Source organism: Zootermopsis nevadensis, unplaced genomic scaffold, assembly GCF_977971745.1.
Source record: "Zootermopsis nevadensis isolate Lab colony 2312 unplaced genomic scaffold, Znev_1.0 Znev_ptg000055l, whole genome shotgun sequence".
NCBI classification, from domain to species: domain Eukaryota; kingdom Metazoa; phylum Arthropoda; class Insecta; order Blattodea; family Termopsidae; genus Zootermopsis; species Zootermopsis nevadensis.
In genome coordinates this window covers 3,526-28,996 of record NW_028259187.1, presented here as the reverse complement: position 1 = coordinate 28,996, position 25,471 = coordinate 3,526, and the positions used below count along the sequence as shown (strand labels likewise).

The following is a 25,471-nucleotide window of genomic DNA, read 5'->3' as shown; positions in this document are numbered from 1 at the left end:
GAATAAGAGGCTGCGCTGGCCTTGTAGTTAATCAGGATGTGGTGATGTAGAAATATAGCCCTGCCTTTCCTGGGAATCGAACACAAGTGATCCTGCTGACTTATGCCATCTCAAATAGGCTAATGTGCAAATCAGTGCAATGTGTAACATACCCTGATTATTTTCAGTAAAATTCTTTGCTGTACTTGCTTATGTAGCACACTTATTTGCATCCCAGTATTTGTTACTGACATTGCTCATGCACAAGTAGCATCATGAATAATTGAGAGTGGCTTGGTATGAGTGTGAAAGTATTTATCTTCTCTAGTCTAACACAAACATGCCTAGCAGGTGTTAAAGAGGTGGTGTGATGTAGCTGAGTAGAATGAGTGAAGCAGTTGCTAATGCGGATCATGGGTTTACGTTACATAGCACAAAGTAAGTTTGAGTTTATAGTATTTGCAGATTAGTAGTGTTAAAAATTGCTAGGTGCTTGGGTTTTTCCGAAGAAAGAGTACGCTTTTAAAATAATTTTGTGAACAAATTACTGTAAATGCTCTTCAAAAAGTCTGCTGGGAAGCAGGAGTGGTAGAATGGGTGATCTTACTTGCATGTGCTCTCTGCATATTTCTGCTTTCGTGCAGTATATTGTGTTTCATGTGTGGACACATATTTTATTAAAGAGTATAGCATAACCACTTATGTCCACCTCACTCCCAGCAGACTTCTCATGGTGCACTAGCAGTATTGTCTTCTTGAATTTAAATTAGCTCCAGATTTGATACATTTCAGAACGTTTTATTTCCTATTTTCTGAAAGATTGATTGACCATAAAGCTCAGAACCATTGCTCCCTAGATCTTTGAATCTCACTTCTGGTGTATTTTTGTATATGACTGCAATGTCAGTCAGAACCACTGCATCAGTAGAACACACAAGAAAACTTTCAAAAAGTTTGGGACACAATCTTTGGATACTGTTGGAATTATCTACCAAGGTCATATTGAGCATCTGAGAAGGGGCTAATTCATACTGATACTAATTTAACTTCTGTGGGTGTATTTCTTTAAGATTTGAGGTTCTCTTGGCAGTGAAGATGTTGACTGTATTGGTTTTGATGCTGTGTGGTCTTCTAGGTGGTTGTGACACCTTGTGGTCTTGCTGACCACAGTTGATGTGTATTATTTTGTTCATAATTTGGTTTTAAATTTGTATATTTTGCTTGTAAGAGAACTCTGTATGGTCACTGGATTGTCATTGGTAAGTAACCAAAACGTGGTCACTAAATTTACATTTATTTAAACTGACCATCTGGAAATAATGGAGTAATGTTAAGGTGAAACGCCAAGTGTCCAAAGTTAACTTGTGTAATATGTAGAAAACTTCTTTTTCAAAACAGGTAGCACATACAGTAAAATAGCATTTGCATTTCTCAACACTTACATTTCTACTTCTATAGAAGAATTATAGATTAATGTTGTTGACAGTAAGGTATTGTTAAACACATCAGGTGTTGCAGTAATCCTTGACGCTACATTTCTGAAATGTCAGAAGGTATCAACTTCCTTTACAGGAAACTCAAAATACTCAGCTGACAAAAACTTAAACTTGTTGCTTCCTTGACAAGTTGAAATGCCTTGATTTTATGGAACCTGAAAGTTAATTGCAGTGTTGATTTAAAATTTTCTGTTGAATGCTGTTGTCTTCCGGTGAGTGGAATGTGGTCAACACCTTCACACACTTTTTTCAAATCCATTTTAATATTATCCTCCCATATAGGTCTTTTCAGTAGCAAGCATTTGGCATAAACCCACACTGAAACCAGTTATTTTCATTGAGGCTTTTATTGAAGAATGAATGGAAGAATGGTGTGTAGAAGTGAACGTTTTTTTTAACAGAGTGTTGAAGCAGATTAATTGAAAGTTTAATGGTGTAATACATTGTCATTTGGTTTTAAGCCTTGCAGTTGATGTGGATGCATTCCGGCTCTGGGACTGGTATAACATGTGTTCAGTCTAATAGTTAGTATTGAACCAACGTTTGTGGGTAAGCTCACTTTCCTGTTTCCTGATGGTCATTTTCATTTATATCTCAACTATTTTCGGTTAGCGTGCTTGCAATGAAAGTTAAAAAAATGATCCTGTTAACTTCGCCATGTTTGTCCGACCATTCGTTTGTCAGCGTGTAACAACTAGAGAAACACTGTACGGATTTTAATGGTCATTTGATTTTGGTCTCTGGAGCAATAAGGGTTAGCATTGAATTGTTTTGAAGGAAAATTACTTAAAATATTTATGGTGTAAATATTGAATTCTCAGCAGACTCAAAGTATTGACTGACATGCAGCTTTTGGTATCAGATAGTGTTTTTTTTATTCACATTATCAAACATCTAGGTCTAGTGGTACCTTGAATGAGGTTTCTTGCCGCCTTTGCATGCGAATGCTACGGCTGGCCCATTCCAACAGTCGTCTGTATTCATGCCATCTGTCTCATTCGGTTCTGTAGAACCTGTGAATTTGAAACTGCATCGTTACGTAACCAGACAACAATTAAGAGCAGCTTGAGTATTTATGTGGCGTCAGAGGATGATAATTTATGAGTGGGAAGGGGTTTCAAAGTAGTTCATCGCTCATCCCTGGCCTACTACGTACATGTACTAATATACAACGTAGGAAAATAGACGTTTCGCTACATTAGTCGTACTATATTCTTTAATTAAGCGGATAGATAATGATTTTAATTTTTATATGCTGCTTTGTTAGACTATTAAATAAAAATCCGTTTTAAGAACTACTTATATTTTCTCGTTATTTTTGACGCTCATATTCAATTAACACCACGAACATCGAATTAAAGGTTTATTTGCACATTATCTATTTCGCATTTGGCTTGTTCTGCGCAGACAGAAGCTTCTAGCTCCTCGGAGACTAAATTCTCAGCGCCTGGCCCCACGCTATTCGTTGCATTGTACCCGTGAATACCATGCCACTACTAGGCCGCACTGCCGTCGGACGCATGCGCGAATTGTAAATATATATATATATATATATATATATATATATATATATATATATATATATATTCGAATTTTGAGCAATTTTTTCGCACCCTTGCACAGCGTATCAGCAGCTGGAATTTTGTGCACAATCATTACTAGATGGGCTCTGTTGATGAGCAAAATTTCAGGTGAGGTTTCGACATGACCAACCGGACTACGCCCTTGTCAGATACACAGTACACACTCTTACCACCTTCGATACTAACCTGGCACATTTGTCGCAAGAGTTATTCAGTAATGTCCGGTGTGAGAAATGTGGTCCAACTCAGCCCTAAAACTAGGTGTGACATATATTAGTTTTATTAGTAGAATTTGTGCTTCGCACGGTCTTCTGGGTTGTAACGCCTTGCAGTCCTAACGCTACACCCCAGAACTGTAATAGTCTTACGTTGGTAACGCCATCAGATGGAATGGCGGCGTTTGCTTAGTGGGAAGAGGCGGGAAGCAGCAGTTTCTCAAGAAGAATTGTAATGGTGGGAAGGCTAAAGTCATTACACTCAAGAGTCTGTTGTAAGGATAATTTTATATTCTACTGTCTTAATCACAGTAAGCAAATTTTTATGTAAATTACAGCAGTGGTAGTGTAGTAATCTGTGTGTTTTGTGGAGTATTGGTTTTTGTTATTCGATAACTTTACACTGTTCACTTTCTATACACGTGATCGACATCAGGTTGAGTTGCTTTTGTCTTTACTGTATTGTATTTTCTCCTTTCGATGTTAAGAAATGAAGACAACTGTATATGTTAAAACTTTTCGAACTGGTTAAAAAGTTTATGCTAAAGGTTTAATTGAAAATGGTTTTGCAGAGATTGGTCGTTGCTGGTGTGTTTTTCATCTGTAAACAGAAAATTTTTACATTTATATGTGTATATGGTGTGTATTAGTAAGAGTGTTGCATTATCTGAGTTGTTTGTGTTGTGGTCCTTTGTTCCAGAATGATGTGAGGTATGACGCATCTGTCTATTTTATTAGCAAAATTTCTGAACAGTGTGGAAAAATGCTGCACACACAACATAGTAAACCGCCTTCACTCCTAATAAGATAAATGCATCATTGTACAATGACTTACCACAACTCAGGTAAGGTAATACTCGACTACTCCACATCATATGCACATATCACATTTACTAATTTAAACATTTTTGTTTACAGATCAAAAACACAATGGACTTGAAGATTGCTGTCTTCTGGGCTGTAGAGGCGTATAGTCTGGTAGAAGATTACCAATGTTTCAGAGGTCCTTGCTCCCTGCATGATCAGTATTCATCATCACTGTACTAAGTAAGTGGAAACGTTTTAAACTTATTATTCTATCATTAGTTTTTGACATCAGAAGGAGACAATATGATCACCAGTGCAATGACATATTTATTTATAGTTCATTCAGTGACGCAGGTTCTGTAGCTCATACCATGTAATGTTGAATGAGAGGATGACAATGAATAATGAATTGTAAATGAAGAAAACATTGACCTGGAATTAAGATAGATTTTTTGAAGTTATATGTTTGGAGCATAGTGCTATAAGAAAGCAAAACATGGTCAGTGGGAAAGCCAGAAAGAAGGATAGAAGCTTTTGAAATGTGGTGCTATAGAAGGGTGTTGAAAATTAAGTGGACTGTTAAAGTACGAAATGAGCAGGTTTTAAATAGGATAGGCGAAGGAAATGTTACTAGAAGAAGAGGTAGGATGGTGGGACACATTTTGAGACACCTAGGATTGGTTAATTTGGTAATGGAAGGAACAGTTGAAGGGGAGACAAAGATTGGAATATGTGACGCAGATTTTTGAGGATGTGGGCTGTAAAAAAATATGTGGAAATGAAGAGGCTGGCACAAGATAGATGAAAATGGAGGACCTCATCAAAGCACTCGGAAGACTGATGACAAAGAGAGAGAAATGAAGGAAGCGGTCATGCATAATTTAAGGTAGTATCTCAGCATTTACCTTGAAGGACTGAGAAAAACTGCAAACACTTCAGTCAGGATAGGCAATCTCCAGGCTGTGATTTCAACCCAGGGCTTCCCACATACGAAGCAGGAGTCTAACCACTCAAAAATGACTTTTGGTAGCAATGACATAAAAGCAGGAATTTGAATGTAATGGTGGCCACAGACTGAAACATGGTGCTCTAGTGAATGGACAATGAGCTGAGTGTGCAAGTGACAAGCAAGAAAAACCAAGAATTAGCGTAGAGGGTTATGTAAGTTCCAACATTTTTACCACGGAGCTTATGTTACCTGAAAACAAATACTGAATAAGATGTTGCACCCCTTTGTTTTATGGAATAAATATAGGACAATTTTGCTAACAAACTGTGAAATGAGTTTGTATGCTGAGTAGCAATCCAGTATCATGCACTTCTGTTCTAAGCAGCGGTTAGATGGTTTGATAGTTCATATTCATTGTGTTCAAAACGGTTTGCAGTTACACACAGTGTTATTCTCTACCCACGTGAGAATGAAAGGCGGTAAAATCAGTGACAGTGACCCAGACTATGAGCACAGGCGTGTTTCTGACTTTTCTGATTCGGGTGGTGTTGTTGGTTTAAAAGAATTACAAGTACAGTAAAACCTCTCTAACTTGGACACTTGCGGTTCCACGATAATGTGTCCTACTTACAGAGGTGTCCAGGATAGAGGGAAAGGGGAAAATCAGCCTTTCAAATTGTGGTGTACTGACAATGTGGTAATTGTAGAGTATTATGGAGCCCTTTCCAAAAGGGAAATTATTTATAAGAAAAATCAAAAGGGTAAATTAAATTTTTACAAATTTTGTTTTCAGTAAACTAAACTTGCATGGATAAACTCAACGGGAAGGGCACCAATACTTTAAGTTTACCGACAATGCAATCTATTTACTTACATAATCTAACTACTGTAGGCTTGCTTGAATTAAGAATTAATGACAATAATAATAATCTTTTGAAACCCATTCTCATGGTTGCACATTATACCCCAGCCTCAGTGAAATTTTAAATATTCAGAATGTATTTTGTTTAATTGTACTTATGGCAGTAGCTCAACATATGATGTCACTTATTCCTTGTAAAAAGGTCCGTCACAAGACACTGCTCTTTTGCTTTTATCTTGGAATTTGCCATCCTCTTTCTAATTTTTGCCGCAATCCGAATAAGGTTTCAACCATTCCTGGTTGATTATGAGCGAAAGCATACCTTTCCAATTTCTGTTAACACTGTTTAACTCAGTTGAAAGCACAGTACTGACAAAGTTAAAACTCAAGTGAGGGGTTTAACAAAAGAATAACTATTCACTTTCACTGCATTCCAATGATGTGTTCAATGTCTCACACCCTCAGGTAGAAGGCATTCATCAGTCAGAAATTCAAAACAACAAAATATTAACTGTAAACAGTTCCCATAAAAGCATTGAAACTAAGTGCATGCATGCACCTGTCCAACTTACAACAAAAGGGGTGACAAGTTCCAGGATAAAGGGGTGTCCAAGATATAGGATGTGGACACGTAAAATTATAGGATATTTGCTGGTTCCAATTAAAAGTGTCCAATATAGAGGGGTGTCCAACCAGAGGGGTTTTACTGTATCTTCCACTGCTGATAACAGTTTGGTAGGAATTATGATACTCCTCTTGCTACTGTAAGCAAGCATACACTCTGTTCACACAGATGACAATTTTCAAGCCAGAAAATCTAATCCATTATTCATGCAAACATTTAAATCAGTGCTTATCAGAATTAGAGACATTCCTCAGAGTGTTTCCCAGTAGTTTATGCTCATATCACAGTGCACTATTGAAAGGTTGGACATCATGAAGGAGTCTACTGGAAAGAAGAAATTATTTTGGCAGATTTTAAAATGACCAGCGTGCTTGACACATTTCCTTATCCAGCTGTTAGAATCTGCATGAGAACAAGGAAACATGTTGCAGAGTTTCCAGAAATCTATAAAAGAGAACACTTTATGTTCTTGGTAAATGAATCAGGTACAGTGGCCATGAAATGGTAAGGTACTAAGGAAGTAATTGTTATAAGTAACTGCCACACAAGTGATTTAGAAATAGCAAAGTGCAAGTTGAGGGATGGCAGCAAAATACCTTGTCCAAAGGCAGTTTTGTTTAATAGTGATTATATGGGAGGTTTGGATGTAGGTGATCACATGACAGAAAATTTGCTAAATGGTGGAAGAAAGTATTTTACAGATTTCTCATGCCATCCGTTGTAAATGCATGAATGAGTTCTGTCTGGAGAGATAAGATGAGAAGGGAGACTACTCCTTTAGTTTCATGTTGTTGTGACTTAATTATTTGTAGATCCTGGAAGAAATGGAATGCCACTAAAAATGCATAAATCCAGTGGTTAGCCTTCAGAGGGCTGTGCAAAAATATGCAATGTTGGTGATCATCTCCCTTTATAAGGTAACGCCAGGAGATGCTTTGACTCCTCTCAGTTTAAGAAGCACGCACATTAATCTAGGCAAAGTTGAAAAGGTGATAACTACACATTTTAAATTAGTTACTGGCGTCTGTTTTTGTATAAAATTTAATTTAAATGAATAGTTAATTCTTGCAGTTAATATAGTTTAATTTGCACGATTTAATATTGTTCTGCTGTTGTTTGTATTAATGAGTCAACAGAATAATTAATACTCTACCTTAAAGTAAGGTGTCACAATTAAAATTTAGGCCTTTTTATTACTTGTTATAAAACCATTATAATGAGATTTATTGGTAGTTCATTCATTGAAATCACCATTTTAAGATGCAATAAAGTAGTCTCAAATATCTTTGGAATAACAGAATGGAATGACTGATACATGTTCCTGTGTGGGTCTGGTCTGAACATATGAAGGAATGAAGTAGACCAGTAGAAGCTGCAGTGTTTCAAGTTTTAGTGCGAAAGTTAATTTGGTTTTACTGCGACGGATTACAAGTCAATAAAAAAAATTCTTTTGGCCTGCACTTAACAAGTGTGTACATGGGATTTTGGTAATGCAAACATTTAAATGCTGCAATAATATACAGGGGCCTCCAGTAATTAGTGGGGATATAGGGACTCAGGTGTGCAAAGTCAAATAAGTAAATTATAAATTAATATATATACTGCTTTGACATTTGTTTATGAATAAACTTTGTAATATAATAAAAAAATCTCACCAGAAATTTAAGTATTAAATTAAAATTTCAATGGAAATTTGGACTTTGTAAATGAAATACTTTAATGGCAGTTATTAAAACAGAATATTAACACAAATTTAGGCATTGAACTCTGTCATGTCAGATACAGCATGAGCAGGAATTATCAATTTAACTTTCTAAACAGAAGTGGAATTTTTTGTGCTACTACAGGATATCTGGCAGACTGTATATAATAATTTTTTTTAGATTATGCAGATTATTATTTTACTTTATTTTCACACATATAATTGAATCTGTATTGGAGGAAAGCTTGCTGTACAGGCACTTGCATATCATACTAAATAGATATTGGTGTACAGCATTTGTTTTGTGTTATATGACATAGTTTGTGTCACAAAAATTCATATTGGAGTTCTTAAAATAAATCCATAAAAGTCTTGTATTAAGAGAGATTACCTGTCTTGCAGAAGTCATCAGTAACATTTCTTGAAATGTTTGTTTTACTGTACAAGCACCTGGCAATTCATTGTGAATCAGATCGTTCAGTCAGAATAGTGACTGGCTACAGGCCAGACAATCGAAGTTCAATCCCCAACAGGGGCAGAGGATTTTCTCCTAGCCTCTGTGTACAGACTGGTTCCTGTTTAATGGGTAATGGGGTTCTTTTCTGTGGATTAAATGCTGCTGTGGAATGGTGCAGACCACTCACCCCTTCCAGTGTCAAGGTTGAGAATGAGTAGGAGCTATACCTCCTCTCCCCTAAGTGCCAACATTGGCTTGTAACCTGATTACTTTACATTTACCCACCATTTCATCATCATCCAATTCTAAAGGGTTCTGAGGGCAGTAGTTTACACTTAAAATTATTTGTAATCAGGACTTTTTCCATCATCTGTTTTTTAAAATTCGCGACGTTTCACATCTTCAGGTGAGAGGTACTTACTCTGTTGAGTCCCTTAGAAAGAGCTAGTCTCTGTCACTGGACAATTTAATTTGTGCAGTTATATGAACTTATCCGCCCAAGTATGGGTTCTGTCAGTGAAATATAATACTTAAAAGATAAAATAAAAATTATAAGAGCAGTTCTGAAACCACATAAAAATTGACATCAAAACAATGCAAAAAAGGTGTTGGCATCCAAGTCATCAAAGGACATTGAAACCCAAACACCATAAAACACCTGAGAATACACTACTGTCGTCCTCTGTACGGGAGGATATGAACCTACTACCGGCGTCCTATAAGCAGGAAAGAACCTGTCACTAGTGTCCTCCTTGAGAGATAAGAGACTACCGGGTAACTTAGGACAAGTGTTGCACACAGTTATCGGTATCTATTAAACCATATTACTGCTGATTTCCTTGTTGATCAACGGAATCCATATGGGCGAAATTTATAAGTACCGTTTCTTTTGATTTGAAGAATGCTGCCGTTCCAACTTATCCGATGGTCCTCCTCGTAAGCGTGCTCATCATCATGCTTTCCTTCATGACAAATTAATGAAAAATTCCTTCCAAACAGTTTCATCACTTTATTTTCCTCCCATTGTCTCATACTTTATCAAACATGTTTTAATGGCAAAAGAGTAATGGTAAGGTGTTTACAACAGTTTGGTTGTTACTATATCTGGGATCAAACTGAATTTATTGTCTGCATCACTGTCTTGCATGTATAAGGAAAACAAATTCATATAGTACATAATCCAAACACTTACTGACCCAGGAGGTGAGTCAGCGAGCTACAAAGTACTGTTGCCAGGAAATAATTTTTATAGTATGGGCAGTATATGCTTTCTTAGCTGCCACCCTTTCCCACTCATCTGGTTCCCTTGCCTTTTACTTTTAATAGATATGGAATGCAGAGATTCACCCCGGCTACTGTACTAGGTTCAAATCTTGGCCCAGGGATTGACTTTCCTGGTTGAAGTTTCTTATGGTTTTCCACAGTGCTTGTGAACAAATACCAAGATAGTACCTTTCCAATTAATTATTTGCTAATCATCCTAATATTCAATGCTGTGTAATCTGACTTGTTAGAAGCATAATTTAATAAACCCTAAATAAATAATTTATTCTCTAATTGTTATTAATGAATGATGTTTTTATTACTCTGATCCTGAAATATGTTAAGTGGGGTTGCTTGTGCAGATGCGCCACACACAGTGGGGAACATAAAGCTGGTGGTGTCCGCAGTTGGAGGGGCTGTTCCAACAGCCATCACAGAGACCGTTGAATGTGAAATGGTCTTACATAGTATCAGGCATCGCAGCACACAAGCTGACTCAGCTGTACCATTTGACATGAGTAGAGGATGTGTACCCAACATTTCTGGAGTTCAAACTGGTAAGTACACATTACAAATTACACCAATCTCTGGTCCATCTGGGAACATAACGTAACATTCTTGCATGGTAGTTTATAACTAATGAACTACTGCAGAAAGTAATCCTTGAGCTTTATAACGTACCATTTGTATTATGATGAAATTAGTTCTATGTCTATATTAGCAACTGACACTTTGGTACCAAAATGAAAGGACTCATTATTACAAATTCCAAAGGCTACCATTGGACATGATTTTGAACGAATTCAAACAACCTCAAATTTTTAGTACTGCTTACCTGATATCCAGTTTAACATCCTACCTTCCAGTTCTTCATCAAACAAGTTATCGTTTTTCATCACATATCCCATCCTAACTTATTCTTTCTCCTATGATGTGTCTGCTTGCTTTATGGGTCATTATACAAAACCTCCTCCCGAGGCTTTGCTTTGTGTTGAAACCAGTTTCAATCCACTACTGGTTTGCTGGACCTATCGCAGCTTCGCGAGAACACCATTTGCCATCCTTCTGGGCTTTCATATCTACATTAGATGTGTCAGGGACTAATTCCCCACTTTGCATCACCCCAGTTGGCACTTCCCTACTTGTTGAAAATAAAACTGTAATGGGTCAACAGTAAACAGACAATTTTGTTGTAACCATTTTATAAACATAATTTATGTTGGGATTCAACATATTCAAAAGTAATTAATATAAAATTTGTAGGAGAAAGTAGTTAATTTGGTGATGTACCTTAAGGTCTCCTAAGCCATGCACTTGGAAGTAATTTAGACAGCCAAATAGACTGTATTTTAAGTTCACAACAGTTGATTTTATAACCAACTGTTTTTGAGAAAATTATTAATATGATAATTCTGGTTATGTACAGAAAATTATATGGTGATTGATCCAAAAAAATATTTAGTTTGACGTCAGCTTCATGCACATTGGGGTACTAATTCTGACGAAAATTAAAATCGCTCAGAAGTTTTAGAAAAACCTCAAATACGAAATCATTGAAATTTTGCAAAGTATAGTCAGCTTTTGGAGAACAAACGTGAACAGGTGGATGGTCACAAACTGAGCATTTTATACATTGTGCAAGGAATGCATATAAAAGTGATGTGCAACCTTTACAGATTTGACAGAATTTAGTTATTGTAAGGATTGTATGAATGTCAGATATGTGGTAATTGTGACAATGTGGCAAGTTGCATCTCCACAAAATTTTGTACCTGTGAAGGAGTATAATATTTGTTGATTTTTTATCATTCTGAAGAAACGAGTTTGAAGCCCTTTTTTCAAGTGGCATGTATCAATCTTCTACAAGTTTCAATTACAGGCATCTTCAGTAAATCTGGTGATTCAGAAAGACACTGTCATCATGTGGTGATTCTTTGGTCATGACTGTAACATATGTCTTATGGTGACAACCCATGAACATAACACCCTTTCCTTTATTGCGTACTTATTACATTATAATTTATGCATTGAATGGAAGAGTATGAGTTCTTCCAGGATCATGTTTCTTTCTGTTTGTTACTCATTTTTCTGCGATATTATTGGATATTTTTATATAGGATTATAAAGTGTAAACATTGCACAGAGTTGGGAAATAAGGACACAGTTGCGAACTCATTGCATGCAAGTTGGACCTGCCATTTGATTCAACTGTGACAGACTGGCTAAACTATACTTAAAGGAAAATGGATTAAGGCAAAAGTGCAGGGCTTTCCTTGATTTCAACAGTCAAAAGTGTACATTGTGAGAAGCCAGCCTATCAGAGATGTTCTCTGAGGGGTGAAGCCTCATAAGTAGAAGGGACTGACTGAAATCTTCCAGTGAGTTGTGAGGAATTTTAAATCAAATCAGAAACTGAGAAGGGTGTTTTAGAAGCTGTGGTCATCCAAGATTTTTAAACATACACATGTTTGGATACCAGTTATTAAACAGAACAGGTGTCTCTTCATAAATCAATCAAATTTATGACTATAAAAGAATTTTGGAACCAACTTTAAGAAATTATATTATATGAATAGTTCATAAATAAACTGAGGCGAGCAGTTTAAAATTTGGGTTAATTTGAGGTGTTTGAGGTTGCAGTACATTAAGCATTGTGAACATTTATTTGTATTTGACAAATTATGACTGAGTGTGTTGTATGAATTATAGTTCTGATAGTTAACAGGCAAGTGTATCCAGTTTTAAGAGGCATTCTGTTTATAATAGAAAAGGGACAAGTCATGAAGATATCTTACTCCTCATCAAAACCACATTCAACCCTGATTTAGCACATACATCATTGACATTAACTAACCTATTCCTGTAATATTAAAGGTAGGAAGACTGTATACAAGGTTGCATATCATTTATATGAGGTTGAAATTGGCATCAACAACCAAGGAAATATGAGTCCAATTGTTTTTTATTCGTAAGAAAATAGTAAAGAAAAGTACTTCTGTATATTGAACAACTAAAATACTCCATAGGGCACAATCATTGAGAAGCTGGTAATAGGCTCGGCTAGTCAAGGTATTATCTTCTATTTATGGAAATGATTGTCAAGTTTGCTTTAGCTCACAGCCAGTCCCTACCCTGCACCAGATCAGTCCAATGCAGGTTTTAATTCCCTAAAATATGTTTTAATATTGGCCTATACTACCACTGTGCCAAGATCGAAAAGGCCTCAAAAGCTTTATAACCAATTTTTTGTGCATTCTATGTGACCCACCAACCTTAACCTGGATTACATCATCCTGATAATACTGGAAGGGAGCGAACTGTGGAGATTTTCATTAAAAAAACCCTGAATCTGACAGACCACATTTCACTCCCATACCAAGCAGCAGTTAAGATTGTGTTGTTTCATGTTTTAATCTTTGTATCTTTAGATGGAAAAATGAGTTTATGGGGTAGGACTGTCTGAAAAGATACACGAGCACGTACGTCATATCAACATCTTCAGTTTGTGATATACAGCCAGGTTCACCAACTTCCAGTTTGTTGCACCTCTTTTGTTAGCTGAGCGTCACTCGTTTGTGAAGGCTTACAATGCATGAAATTAGTAGATTGAAGATCGTTTTTAAGAATTATTTCACGATTCGTTTACAATGTACTCTTCTGAAAAAATAAGAAGTAATCTATTGAGTACAGAAAGTAAATTAATTTAAGGCAGATATTTTAAATATGTACATTTGGCTCTCTTTGGTTGGCACGATGCTCTTTGTTCCTAGTAGCTGCAAAGTTACTTCCGTAAATACTGTGACTTTGGTAGCGTGGCGTTGGAGAATAGTTATGTCATAATAAAATATGGATTTTGTTTGGTGTCGATGATTTTCAGGGTAATAGATTGTGGCAGCTGTTATACAGATTACTGTGGCTGTGTGTAATTATTGTCTTGGCTTCTATTTTATGAACGCTTAACAATGTCGGTTGAGAATTGGGTAAATATGAATTGTGTGTGTGCAATCACGTGCTGCATAAAATTAATTCTCCTTGTCTTGTGGAGTAGAAGATTCCAGAGTGTTGCAGTGTGCATTATGTTAAACAATATGAAACGTGTTATTATGAAGGGTTATTTCTGCTGTTAAACGTTGAGTCACGGATTAAAATATAAAGATGCACACAATATTCTTGAATAGAAGATACAGTGAAGACATGGAGACGAATAATACAGTTCTGCACTGGTGTCGACATGATGGAATTTAGTTACATTGGTGTGTACTTACTTTTTATGGAAGGAAAGATTAAGGTGAGTTTGAATCGAGATTCACAATTTTTCTGTTTATTTTGTGATAGGCTTATGTTGAGGTGAAGGATGCTGATATATGTAGGCCTACACAATCCCGTTTCGTGTTTGAAAGTTACAGGAGGATTATGTGCACAGAATTATCTCTGTTCCATCATAATCTGTATTTGGTCTTGAGATGTGAATTCAAGCAACACACTTCAAAATGTTTAATATAAGATTTGAATAAATTATTGAAATGTGAGGAGAGACTTGTAGGTTATACAACAATTCTCTTTCAAATGATAAATGTTATAGAAAATTATGAATATGTTACTGCAGGTAATGTAAATCATTCTGTATAATAATTTTAAGTTGAGACAAGCATCAGTTTTTTTCAAACTTATAAAGACTGCAAATTTATCTGTGATGCTTAACTAAGCACCATGCTATGAAGACGTGGGGAAATTGAGGTATAGCTTCATTCTATAATTGACTAATGCAACACAGGTTTTTGTCAATACTAGGACTCAATCGTGACTTTAATGTAACATCTTAGTAAGCTGATATTTAACATCTTAGTAAGCTTATATTTGAGATCCTCAAGGAGAAGTTAGAGATTAAGTTGTACTTACATTATGCTGGAAGCTTTTCTCCTTATGACAAGACACAATTCACTTTTGAAGAGCACATGAAAAACATCAGCAATCTAATGTCTTTGCATAAGTTTGTTTTTGCGTATTGAATGGTGTTGCTTCCACCTTGCAATTCCCAGAAGAATCCATAACTAAGTAGATAGCTCAGAGTTCTCAAAGGTTCATCAGTGAATTAACCATAACCCACCACTGAACCCTATCCTGGGCAGTTTTCTCCATACCCCATCATCTTCTCTCCTAGGCTCGAATATCCTCCTTAACTCCCTTTCTGATACACCTGCAATCTATGTTCCTTCCTCAGAGTGAGAGACCATGTTTTGCACCCATACAAAACAAGGCAAAATTATTATTTTGTATACTTTAATCTTCAGGTTCCTAGAAATCAGACATGAAGACAAATTATTTTGAACTGAAAAGTAGCAAGCATTTCCAAAATATAGATCAATCAGACTTCTCTGCTTGTACTGCGCTTCGTAATTTGAAGGTCACTCCCGCAGCCAAATGTGTTTCTGCTTTGAACATCATCTATAGGAATGTTGATATACTTTATGTTGCATTCATTTGGCTTCTCAGCTGTTGTGAAGGACATCAGTGAACGAATTGAATTCTTCTTCTTACTGTTGTTGCTTTTAGACAATTTAGCATTATTGTGTGATTTTGGGGGGAGACCATTTTATAAAGACCTGATTTCCATATGGGAATTTGCCATGAGATGTTCATTATTTTTATATTAATTAAATTGTTTACATTCAGTTGAAAATTTTGTAGTTTTTTGTTTGCTAGAAATTATTACGTCTAATACTTGTACAACTACTGAGTAAAATGTTGGTTCCAGGGGAACAGTGGTCATCGGAGTGTGACCAAAGGTATGAAAACAGCTGATATCTACTTGTGTCCTGCGCGTGGTGGTGCGACTTGTAGCAGCTCCAGGTACAGCGTCGCCATCTGCTGGTAGCTGTATGAACAAGGAACAGACACCAGTCCCTCTGAAAGGTAGGGAAGCAAGAACATTTTATCGTACCACAGAACCATGGCTGCGTAGCCAACAGTGTGATTTACAGATGGAGAAATCTGCAGAACGTGTGACAGTCTACCTCGGATTATTGCTGCTAATGCTCAGGACACTGAAGAGGGCTCTAGTTACATCAAAATTCAGGCTGAGGCAGATTTTAAAGCATTTAAAAACTGCGTAATGTGTACTGAATTTGAGAATTGGTTCCGTTAAGAGATTCTTCTGATGTGAATAGTTTGCCTTGTGTCAAATTGAAATTATGTGGTTTTTGTGTCTGCGTAATTTTTCCTTATTGATATATTTTTTATTTTAACATTTAATGAACAGAAACAAACTGGAATGTTTGGAGTGTTCATTTAAAAGGGAGTTTTGAAACAACCTATTGATCGGTTGGTCTGCTATGTTATGGGTTCAGATATGGAGATCAGTTTTGTGGTACCAAACCAAGCGCTATTCATGCTCAGCAATGGAATAATCCATGGTTAACCAACTGGCCAACCCATCCTTATCTGGGTCTTGGTTGCTTATTTGAGAACCACATCAGCGAAATAGGGCCTCAGAAATATTTAAGTAATTCAGTTTTTCTGCAGAGTTCAGTGATGAAATTTTTCATGTAGGTTCAGTATCTTTTAAGAATGGTGTGCAAATTGCAACAAACATTTTAATTGGGAGACTTCTCTACATATACGAAAGTTATGTAGTGAAAAATATAAAAAGGAACTACGGTCTGTCCAGGTTTAAGGCTTTATATTTAACAGTTTTTAAAATATTTGTACAGTGTTACATTTATGTTAGAATTAAGTGCAGTATAATTGTTACGGTGAATGTTCAGGCCTTCGAATTTTTTGTTATGCAGTCGAGCAAAATATATTGAACTTTTTATGCCGCTCTCCTTTCAGATGCCTGATATGGAAATATAGAACAATCGAACCATATGCCACTTGCTGGTTTTATGTGTATGGCATTTATAGAAACATTGTAATGCAGTACAGCCAACTTTTAAAATGATATCATGGAATGACAAAATGATGAAGGAAAGAAAAAGAAATAAAGGAAGCGGTGAAGTCTTGCTATAGTTAAAAGAGCTCAGAAATTGTATTCCGTACAGGAATACACAAAATATCCTTATGTATTCTTTTCAGCCTACATTTAGAAAGAGGTATTGAATCCCAACTGTTCGATAGTTCTCATTTAGGCCACTAGATTGCAGTATCTGAGTGTCTGCCTAACAACATTCCTTGCCTGTCATTTTATCATCACCGCCCGTAGGATATTCAAAGTACGTTTCTTATGTCGTGTAGAATGCCACATCAACTTTCATCCAGATACATCCAGTGGTTCTGGAGTTGAATTGATTGGACTGACGGACAGATATAACCAACTGATAATTCATTCTGGCTATGCACTCTGCGCAAAGAACGCGTAATAAACAAACACTGATTAACAAGTGTGTGGGACTGTATAACATAAGGTATTCGAAGACACTTGACATTCACTCTGTATAATTCAACTAAACATTTCTTCACAAAATGTGCCCAAAGATGGCTATCTTCTTGGTTGTTGCACTGTGTAGTCTGGTAGAAGGTAAGCGATGTTTCGGAGTTCCCTGCCTTCCTCCATCAGGGCGATCGCCTTGATGATGGAGGCGGCAAACACACCCAAAATGTCGATTAACCTCTACAGGGCTACACGTTGCAACAACCCAGAAGACGGCCATCTTCAGATACACTGCTGTGAAAACCTCAGTTCCTACAAAGTTATGCCTAAAAGTAAAAAAAAATATATATATATGAAGTAAAACTCAAACGATAAAAAAGAAAAAAGTTGGGAGTAATTACACATACAACAAGTAAGGTCATCAGATTCATTCACATCAAGGAACAAACATATTTTATTGCATGCTCAGACTACAATTACAAAATGCGAAAGATGGAACCATTATGAACAATTATCACGCCTTCCATACAGGGCCACTTTAAGGCAGTGGTGAGGCTATGGAAAAACATGATCTTGGTGTCTACTGTCCCATTTCTTAAAAATAGGGGGGATTCACAGCTAATTTACATTACTGAGAGATTTAAAAATCTTAATCCAAAAACTATCTTTGTTTTCACAAAATGTATTTATATTAACAAAAACTGAATGGATAGGAAAGGATAAAAGGATAATATAAAAATTTTATGCATACAAGCTAAAGTGTGATATGCCAAGTTACCCACGGATAAAGAAAGGTTTTGAATGTCCTTTGTGTTTCAACTGCCCAAATAGGTGAATACAAAGTACAAGTGAACTAACTGTTTAAAAGTCTGCTATACTGATGGCGCTCTTCGCAGCAAACAGCAATCAGAGACCCTTTTAAATCGGTGATTATCATCATCATATATATATCAGGTATTATTCCAAGTAGCCTGTTACGGTTTCATTCCATCTTTTTTAACGGTCTTCCCAGGCTTCTCTTTCTATTCGGTCTGTAGTTCAAAAGTTGGTCTGGGATTCTATTAAAGTCCATTCTTTCAGTGTGATCTTTCCAATTGGCATGATAATTCTGAATAAATTAGAGACTGGTTTGGCTTTCAGTTTTTCTAGTCTTTCTTCATTTCTTTTGTGGTCAAAAAGTGTAAAGCCAGCAGTTTTCCTCATAAATTTCATCTCTGCTGCTTGCAATCTTTTCTCATCCGTTTTTCTAAGTGTCCAGACTTCACTTCCATACAATAGTACCGGTCTTGTTACAGTCCTGTAAATGTTTAATCTTGTATGTTGTTGTACTAAGGCGGGTTTGAAGACTTGGTTTCTGAATCTGGTTGTTTGTTTAAATGTTGATATTTTTGAGGGCATATGTTTCTCACCTTCATAAGTTTGTATGCAGCCTAAATAATTGTTTTTGAGTTTCATAGAATAGTCAAGAAGGGAATGGATGCTTCTTCTGTTTCAAATTAACAGGTGAACGTAAGGTATGCTCTTCTCCTACCTTGACTTTTCGTATGTCTTGGCTTGTATCTGTGATGTTCCTTGTTTTCGTTCAGATTTGCCATAGATCAATAGCTTCAAATAAGATTATTATAGGTTATTGGTTACTTCATAAATGATGTCTGTTAGACTGAACAAGTGGATTAAGTACACTAACATTCCAACACTATGTATGCCATGTTAGGGATTCTGAATTTTTCCACGTCCTTTGTTTCCTTCCTTTTTGGCGTCTGCAGCTCGTTGCTCTGAAAACAAAAAGTTCTGATAATATTTCCTGGTTGGCAGCTCATATCTTAAAGTGAAATGCTATATGCAAAAATAAAAACTCCAAAGCAGAGAAAAATGCACCTTGTGGTATTTCGATACAATGTAAACCAGAACGCGAAAATAGAATGTCGTTAACATTAGGAAGAGAAAATAGGCCACAGACACAGGCTACGAGAGGTTACTGGGCGTGGGCATTGAATGTGCACAATTTGTGTATAAAGGAATTGTTTTAAAATACTGTACCATCCATCTGAACCAGAAATTCAGTTTTTATATTTCTCGATGACTCAGATTCATTGTCAGACCTTGCGGAAAACACCGAATCTGCTTCATCAATGAATATTACGCTATGTTTGTACTCTCTTGCTGCATGAAACAGGCTTCTGGCTCGTAGCACTGACTCTGCAGCTGAGTTCGTTGCAAGGTCTGATGATAGTGGGAATAATGTGGCATTTGCCTCTGTTGCAATAGCCTCCGCCAAAAAGGTCTTCCCTGTTCCTGCACGAAGGAAGGAGTGTCGAGCGTTTTTTCAAATACGCGACGCTCCGTCCACGTGTGGTCGATGTCACTCCTCTTCAGTGATGTCCTCTTCATGATCTTTCTGGCGTAAAGTTTCCCGGCGTCACTTCCGCCCTTCTTCCTCGCCAGGTAAACCTTGCCAAATCTTGTAACTGAATCTCAGTTGTGTTTCATCTTAATATCTGTACAGGTACGGGCTGTCGTATCAGCAAAGTCTCCTTTCAAATAATTATGATACTCCATACCATCTTTTTTCCAATACCAAACTTCGCGATGAATATAAAATTCATAAATACGTGGTTCGTCTTCTCTTTAACGAGCTCTAAAGCACTCTCCGATAGGTCAAGCCCTTGTGCATAGGATATTACTAGATTTTATTGTTTCCTGCATGGTGACAGAAACAAGGTGAAATACCGTTTAGGTCTGTGAGTTTCCATGACTGCAACTTTTATCGTTAAAGTGCTTACGTGTGGAATCTCCATGGAGAGTGGTCTTTGACCCATTCGCGAGCTGTCTGCATAATTTGATTAATTGGTAAATGAAACATCGCGCCCTGGATTGTCTATCACTTCATCCCAATTCATTTTCTCTACTCCTGGGCCACGTGATCTTCGAGGTTTGAATCGGGGCTGACCGTCATCTGTATGTAAACGCTCAAAGCGAGTGGCAGTGGTGATGTCTCTAATGGTTTGCATTAGAGCCTCTTGTACCAGATTTCCAATATCTGCACCATATAAGTGTTCCTTTTATCCTTAAGAAGGATTTTGTACTGTTTCCTTGCAATCGAGTATGTCGCTAAGTCTTGGGAGAGTTCTGAGAGTTTTCCTTGGTGTAAGGCTTGTCGAGTAGTCCGTCTTTTTCTTTAACAGTGCGCATTGAACCATGGCTTTGCTTGTCTTTTCTTGACAGGGATTATTGCGGATTGGAGTAGCTGTTGTATCTGTTGATTTGCTTTTGTGACACTGCTGTGTATGGCTACTTGAATTGACTCAATTTCCTCTCTTGCTTCTGCTAGGACTTGCAAGTCAAGCTTTCTCGATACGTTTGTGGCTCTTTTCTGATGGACTGGCATTGCATTAGTCTGCTTGTCGAAGGTGGCGATGACTGGGACGTGTTTACTGAGTGGCGCTAGGCTAGACGTGTAGTCCACTGTTGCCTTACACGTATGTTGTTTCCTCTGCAGAATATGATGTCTATCGTGCTGCTTCCAATGGGTGCGAGATATGTTTTTTGCTTTTCTGTTATTTTTTCTTCTATCTCAGTCATCTTTATTATTTTTGGCTTGCAATCCGATCATAACCATGTCAGCTTGCAGTTCTTTCTTTTTGCTTTATCAAATTCTCCTCTGGTGAGGCCGCTGCAGTCTCTGACAGTGCTCGCATTCTATCGAGTTATCGTCGTTGGTCACATCCTTCTTACATATATATCGCAGTGGTCTACAACCATGTTTGAGTTGTCTTTGGTCATGGTTCCTAATACTGACGTCTGTGCTCTTTGCTTGTGGCATCTTGCTGTACCTATTGAATATGGCAGCTACTGTATGGTTTCACGTTGTTTGGTTTTGGTCGCCCTTTACTTACAGTTTTTGGGTTGTTTCTATGAGTTAACACTTCCGCGGTCGTGTCTTATCTTGGGTACTATATCCTACTCTTTCTCACTATATTTTGAATACTAGTACTTCAATTTAATGCTAACAACTTCAGCACTGTGGTCATTAGATGTTTACTCTTATAATGTTCAATGCCAAGCTGTTGTCATCTTGTCCGTTATGTCGGTTCTGACTGAACTTTTTGACTTGAAAATACAATGCACATAATGTTAAAGCTAAACATGCGCTTACATTCATCTGACAGTTTCAAAAGCTCTTAATGTGTGAACCAGGGAGCCATCCAGGTAATATCCTCACATCAGTTATATCAGGCAGGCTGTTTTGTTTTGGTAATACTCAAAAACAAAGTTATTATTGCATTTTATGGTTGAATTGTGACTCCAAAATTATGCGTCCCATCTTGACAATCCTACTGTTGATGTTTGTTATATAAGTAATGAATTTTTAACAGTTTACTGTGTTTTAAATCAATTCCCTTGTTTAGTTTCTGGTGATTATAGGTGGAAAATTATGCACTACAAACTATGTGAGGTCTTTGTGAAGGTTATGGCGGGTCTGAACAAAAGTTAATCAGCATAATATTAATTTCTAACTTCCATAGTTTTATTTGGCTAATTTTTAGTGGAAATTTTCATTGCTATTGTTCACTTATGTGTTTCCCCTTGTGTATGGGTTTTAAGTAACTCCTTGCAAGCTGTTTACAAAATGAACCAGTTAGGTTATGAATTATAGAAACACATTGAAGTACCTTAATTGGTGGTATTGGCATTCATCAAGAGATGTAAGAATCAATTTTTGCAGTGCTTTATATCAGTCAGAAAGAGACGTAGTAGTTGTTATACCTGTTTATATTTGGTCACCACATTGCCTGAAACTCACAAATTGCCAAAAATTTTAAAGTATTATATAAGAGAAAATAACAGTTGTATCGAAGTTATCACCGCTGACCAAAATCTTATGCAAATTTTTCTAGTTTTGCTATGTATTCTTCATCCACTCTTGGTTTTGAAGTGGCAAGCGCCTACATCATGTGTTCCTGTTAACAAAGCAAAGCTATGTTAGGGAAGCACTATAGTAATAGGACTTTGAATAGTCTGTCCAACATTCAGAACATACCACTGCTTTTATGGAAAGAGTGCAAGAACTTTACTCTTTGCTGTGTATTATTAGGGCGATCAAACCAACCATACACAGGAGATGGTAGGGTAATTAGAAGGGAAGAGAATTTGGGAGACATAGATGGGAGGACAATATTAAGAAGGCTCTTCATGAAACAGAAAATCAGAGTTTGAAGTGGATTCAACAGTTACACCATTTTTCGTTAATCCCCGGAAAAGTGTGAACGTGGGGTCCCATTGAATTGGAACTTCACACACTTTTGAGGGATTTAATAGCTATTCTCTATTATGATTTTGTTCTATTTTCTGGTGGTGTCGCTAGCTTGTTTCTTTACAAGATTCTGATAATATTTTAGTGTTTAAGTTTTTATTAAATTAAAATCAACACAGATCAGTAACTGATGCGATTATTCAGTTTCAATCCCCCTCCCCTCCTGACATCTGCTGTGTCGTTTACCAGAACTCCAACACTGAAACTGTCAACACCAGATACACTCACCATTGTGACTGGTGGGTCTTCCATCTGATGACGTTTCACTTTATCCCAGGTCATTTTTGAAGCACCAGGGGTATCCTCTGGGCAAGGTCTAAAGAGGGACACCTTGGAATTCTCACTGTTATTGAGAAAGGACTTGGCAGTTGTAATGTCTCTAATCGTGTCCATCAATGCACATTGTATGGCATTCCCAATATCAGCCCCAGAAAACTTGTGGAGTATAGGTACAAAGATACGCGGCCTTGTTGCTCCATCTCCCTCTTTTTTCAGACTGGTTAAAGAGGTGAAAGGCATTAATTACCCTTCCAAAGGGGGCGATCGGCGACGAAAGATATTACATTTTACAAAGGTAATAGTAATATGTCGCCTTCCGAAAGGCTCTGTCTTTTCACATGAATAATCCAGCGCCGACAGATATCATCTGGGAGAGCACGCAGTATCTTCGACGCTAACACTCTACCATAGCCGTTGACATCTTCACCAAGTGCGCGTAATGCCTGTATACGGCGATTGCACTCGATAAAAGTGGTGTTTAGCGCTTCCGGAGTGGCAAACTTGATACGTTTTACGTCTTCCAAGAAGTCTAGATGAGCTTGAATTATCCTGTTTCTGTCTCCGTATCGAGTTTGCAGAATTTTCTTTGTCTCTTCGTAAGTTTCTGCTATGACAGCGATGCCGTCGACCAACTGTTTTGGTTTGTCCTCCAAGTAACTACGGAGGTAAATGTGTTCATTAATGGTGGATAGCGAACAATCTTTATCGATTGAAGACTGAAACTGTTCCCAGCACCGCGACCAAGTTTCTACGTCACCTGAGAAGGGCTCTGGTTTAATTGGAGGCAGTCTGATGGAAGATGACATTGATATCGGAGCCGCGGCTGTGACGAGTGCTGGGTCTGTCAAAGTCAGATTCGCCGCTGAAGCTGTGAGTTTCCTCTCTAACTGGCGTGAACCTCTTTGAATGGCACGTTTGGCAGAGTCGATGTATTCTTCGCATTTTGCTATATTGCCGACCGACTTGTATTTCGCCCACAGCTAGGAATAATCACCATAATTAAGAATATGCTCTATGTTGGTAATTAATATGCATATCTTCATGTTCATACAAGTCTGAATAGTCGAAACTGCAAATACTGTGACAAATCAAACCACTTACCTTGTACAATGGGGTCGTTGCGAGCTAGTTGTCCGCCCGTAGTGCGTTTTAAATCGCTTTAGTCTCTTCCCCCTATGAGGTCTGAACGTCTTGAAGTGTAGTGATGGTTCGTAACGTCTTCTAATTTCGTACACACTCTTAGTATTTACCTCGAAGAAAGGCTCCCGAGTTTCGGCACCAAACTATGTGGAGTATAGGTACAAAGAACGCGGCCTTGTTGCTCCGCCTCCTTCTTTATTCAGACTGGTTAAAGAGGTGAAAGGCATTACCCTTCCAAAGAGGGTGATCAGCGACGAAAGATATTACATTTTACAAAGGTAATAGTTCAAAGATGATCAAGTTTAAAGAAAGATAATAAATGTTCATACAATTAAATATTATAAACAGAAGCAACGTTTATTCCTCCACACCTTCCTGGTTTCCGGACTCCTGTAAAGAACTCGGGAATCTTTTGTGGGAATATTACTCCATCCACGATGTCCATCTTGACGTCCTCCAAGCCAATTACATCTTCCCACTTGACATGTGGGTTTTTGATGATTATTTTCTCAAGTTCATCCCTGGAGATGGTTGGTTATGTCTTGCATGCAATGTTTTTGACTCCATGCCCTTTCAGGAATTACAAACTTAGTAGGGGAGAAGGGTACAGTGACAGAATGGGATATATGATTTATATTCAGTGTTTCAAGAAATAAAGTACACAGGCATTTATATCATTTTTTTTATTGCGCCTTCTTAAGCCTTATCGGCGGCTGCAGCTTCTTTATTCTGAAAACAAAAAGTTCTGATAATATTTCCTGGTTGGCAGCTCAGATCTTAAAGTGAAATGCTATATGCAAAAATAAAAACTCCAAAGCAGAGAAAATGCACCTCCCCTGCGCAATTAATAATTTTTTAAGCGTTTTTTCAAATACGTGACGCTCCATCCACGCCTGGTCGATGTCCCTCCTCTCTAGTGATCTCCTCCTGATGTTCTTTATGGCGTAAAGTTTCCCGGCGTCACTTCCACCCTTCTTCTTCTTCTTCGCCAGGTAAACCTTGCCAAACCTGTAACAGAATCTCAGTTACGTTTCATCTTGATATCTGTACAGGTACGGGCTGTCGTATCAGCAAAGTCTCCCTTCAAATAATTATGATACTTTCCACTCTTTTTTCCAATACCAAAACTTCGCGATGAATATAAAATTCATAAATACGTGGTTCGTCTTCTCTTTAACAAGCTCTAAAGCACTCTCCGATAGGCCAAGCCCTTGTGCTCAGGATATTACTAGATTTTATAGTTTCCTGCGTGGTGACAGAAACAAGGTGAAATACCGTTTAGGTCTGTGAGTTTCCATGACTGCAACTTTTATCGTTAAAGTCCTTAAGGCAATGTCCTAGGTAAGCGATAAGAAGCGAGCAGTGCGAGCTGTATAAGCAGCCTCGGGTGTCATATGAAGCGAGGTAATCGCTTGTTGTGTCCTGCGTGAG

At 37.4% G+C, this 25,471-nt stretch overlaps 1 protein-coding gene across 6 annotated transcripts; it reads left to right on the top strand.

The window, feature by feature from the left end:
* The first annotated feature begins 205 nt into the window (after positions 1–205).
* On the top strand, positions 206–21,803 carry LOC147871440 (NADPH:adrenodoxin oxidoreductase, mitochondrial-like). Of its 6 annotated transcripts, none has more exons than XR_015538786.1 (5): positions 3,439–3,584; positions 3,974–4,320; positions 7,329–7,433; positions 10,301–10,495; positions 15,694–21,803. XR_015538786.1 is itself a non-coding variant. In XM_087361218.1 (5 exons), exons 3-5 carry the CDS (start codon positions 4,292–4,294, stop codon positions 15,738–15,740), a joined length of 288 nt encoding a protein of 95 aa, XP_087217344.1. In that variant the 5' UTR covers positions 3,439–3,584; positions 3,974–4,118; positions 4,192–4,291; the 3' UTR covers positions 15,741–21,803. The 6 variants fall into 6 exon arrangements, 3 of the variants coding, with proteins under 3 accessions (XP_087217344.1, XP_087217346.1, XP_087217345.1); XM_087361218.1 differs by lacking the exon at positions 7,329–7,433 and having other exon boundaries at positions 3,974–4,118; positions 4,192–4,320; positions 10,284–10,495; XR_015538788.1 differs by lacking the exons at positions 3,439–3,584; positions 7,329–7,433 and adding an exon at positions 206–417.
* The last annotated feature ends 3,668 nt before the right edge of the window (positions 21,804–25,471 follow it).

Excerpts from the sequence above, each read along its gene's own strand:
- LOC147871440 (XM_087361220.1), top strand. The coding sequence starts at position 4,292 with ATGATCAGTATTCATCATCACTGTACTAA. Across the intron at positions 4,321-10,283 it reads ATTCATCATCACTGTACTAA|TGGGGTTGCTTGTGCAGATG; the intron begins GTAAGTGGAAAC and ends AAATATGTTAAG. Across the intron at positions 10,496-15,693 it reads CATTTCTGGAGTTCAAACTG|GGGAACAGTGGTCATCGGAG; the intron begins GTAAGTACACAT and ends TGTTGGTTCCAG.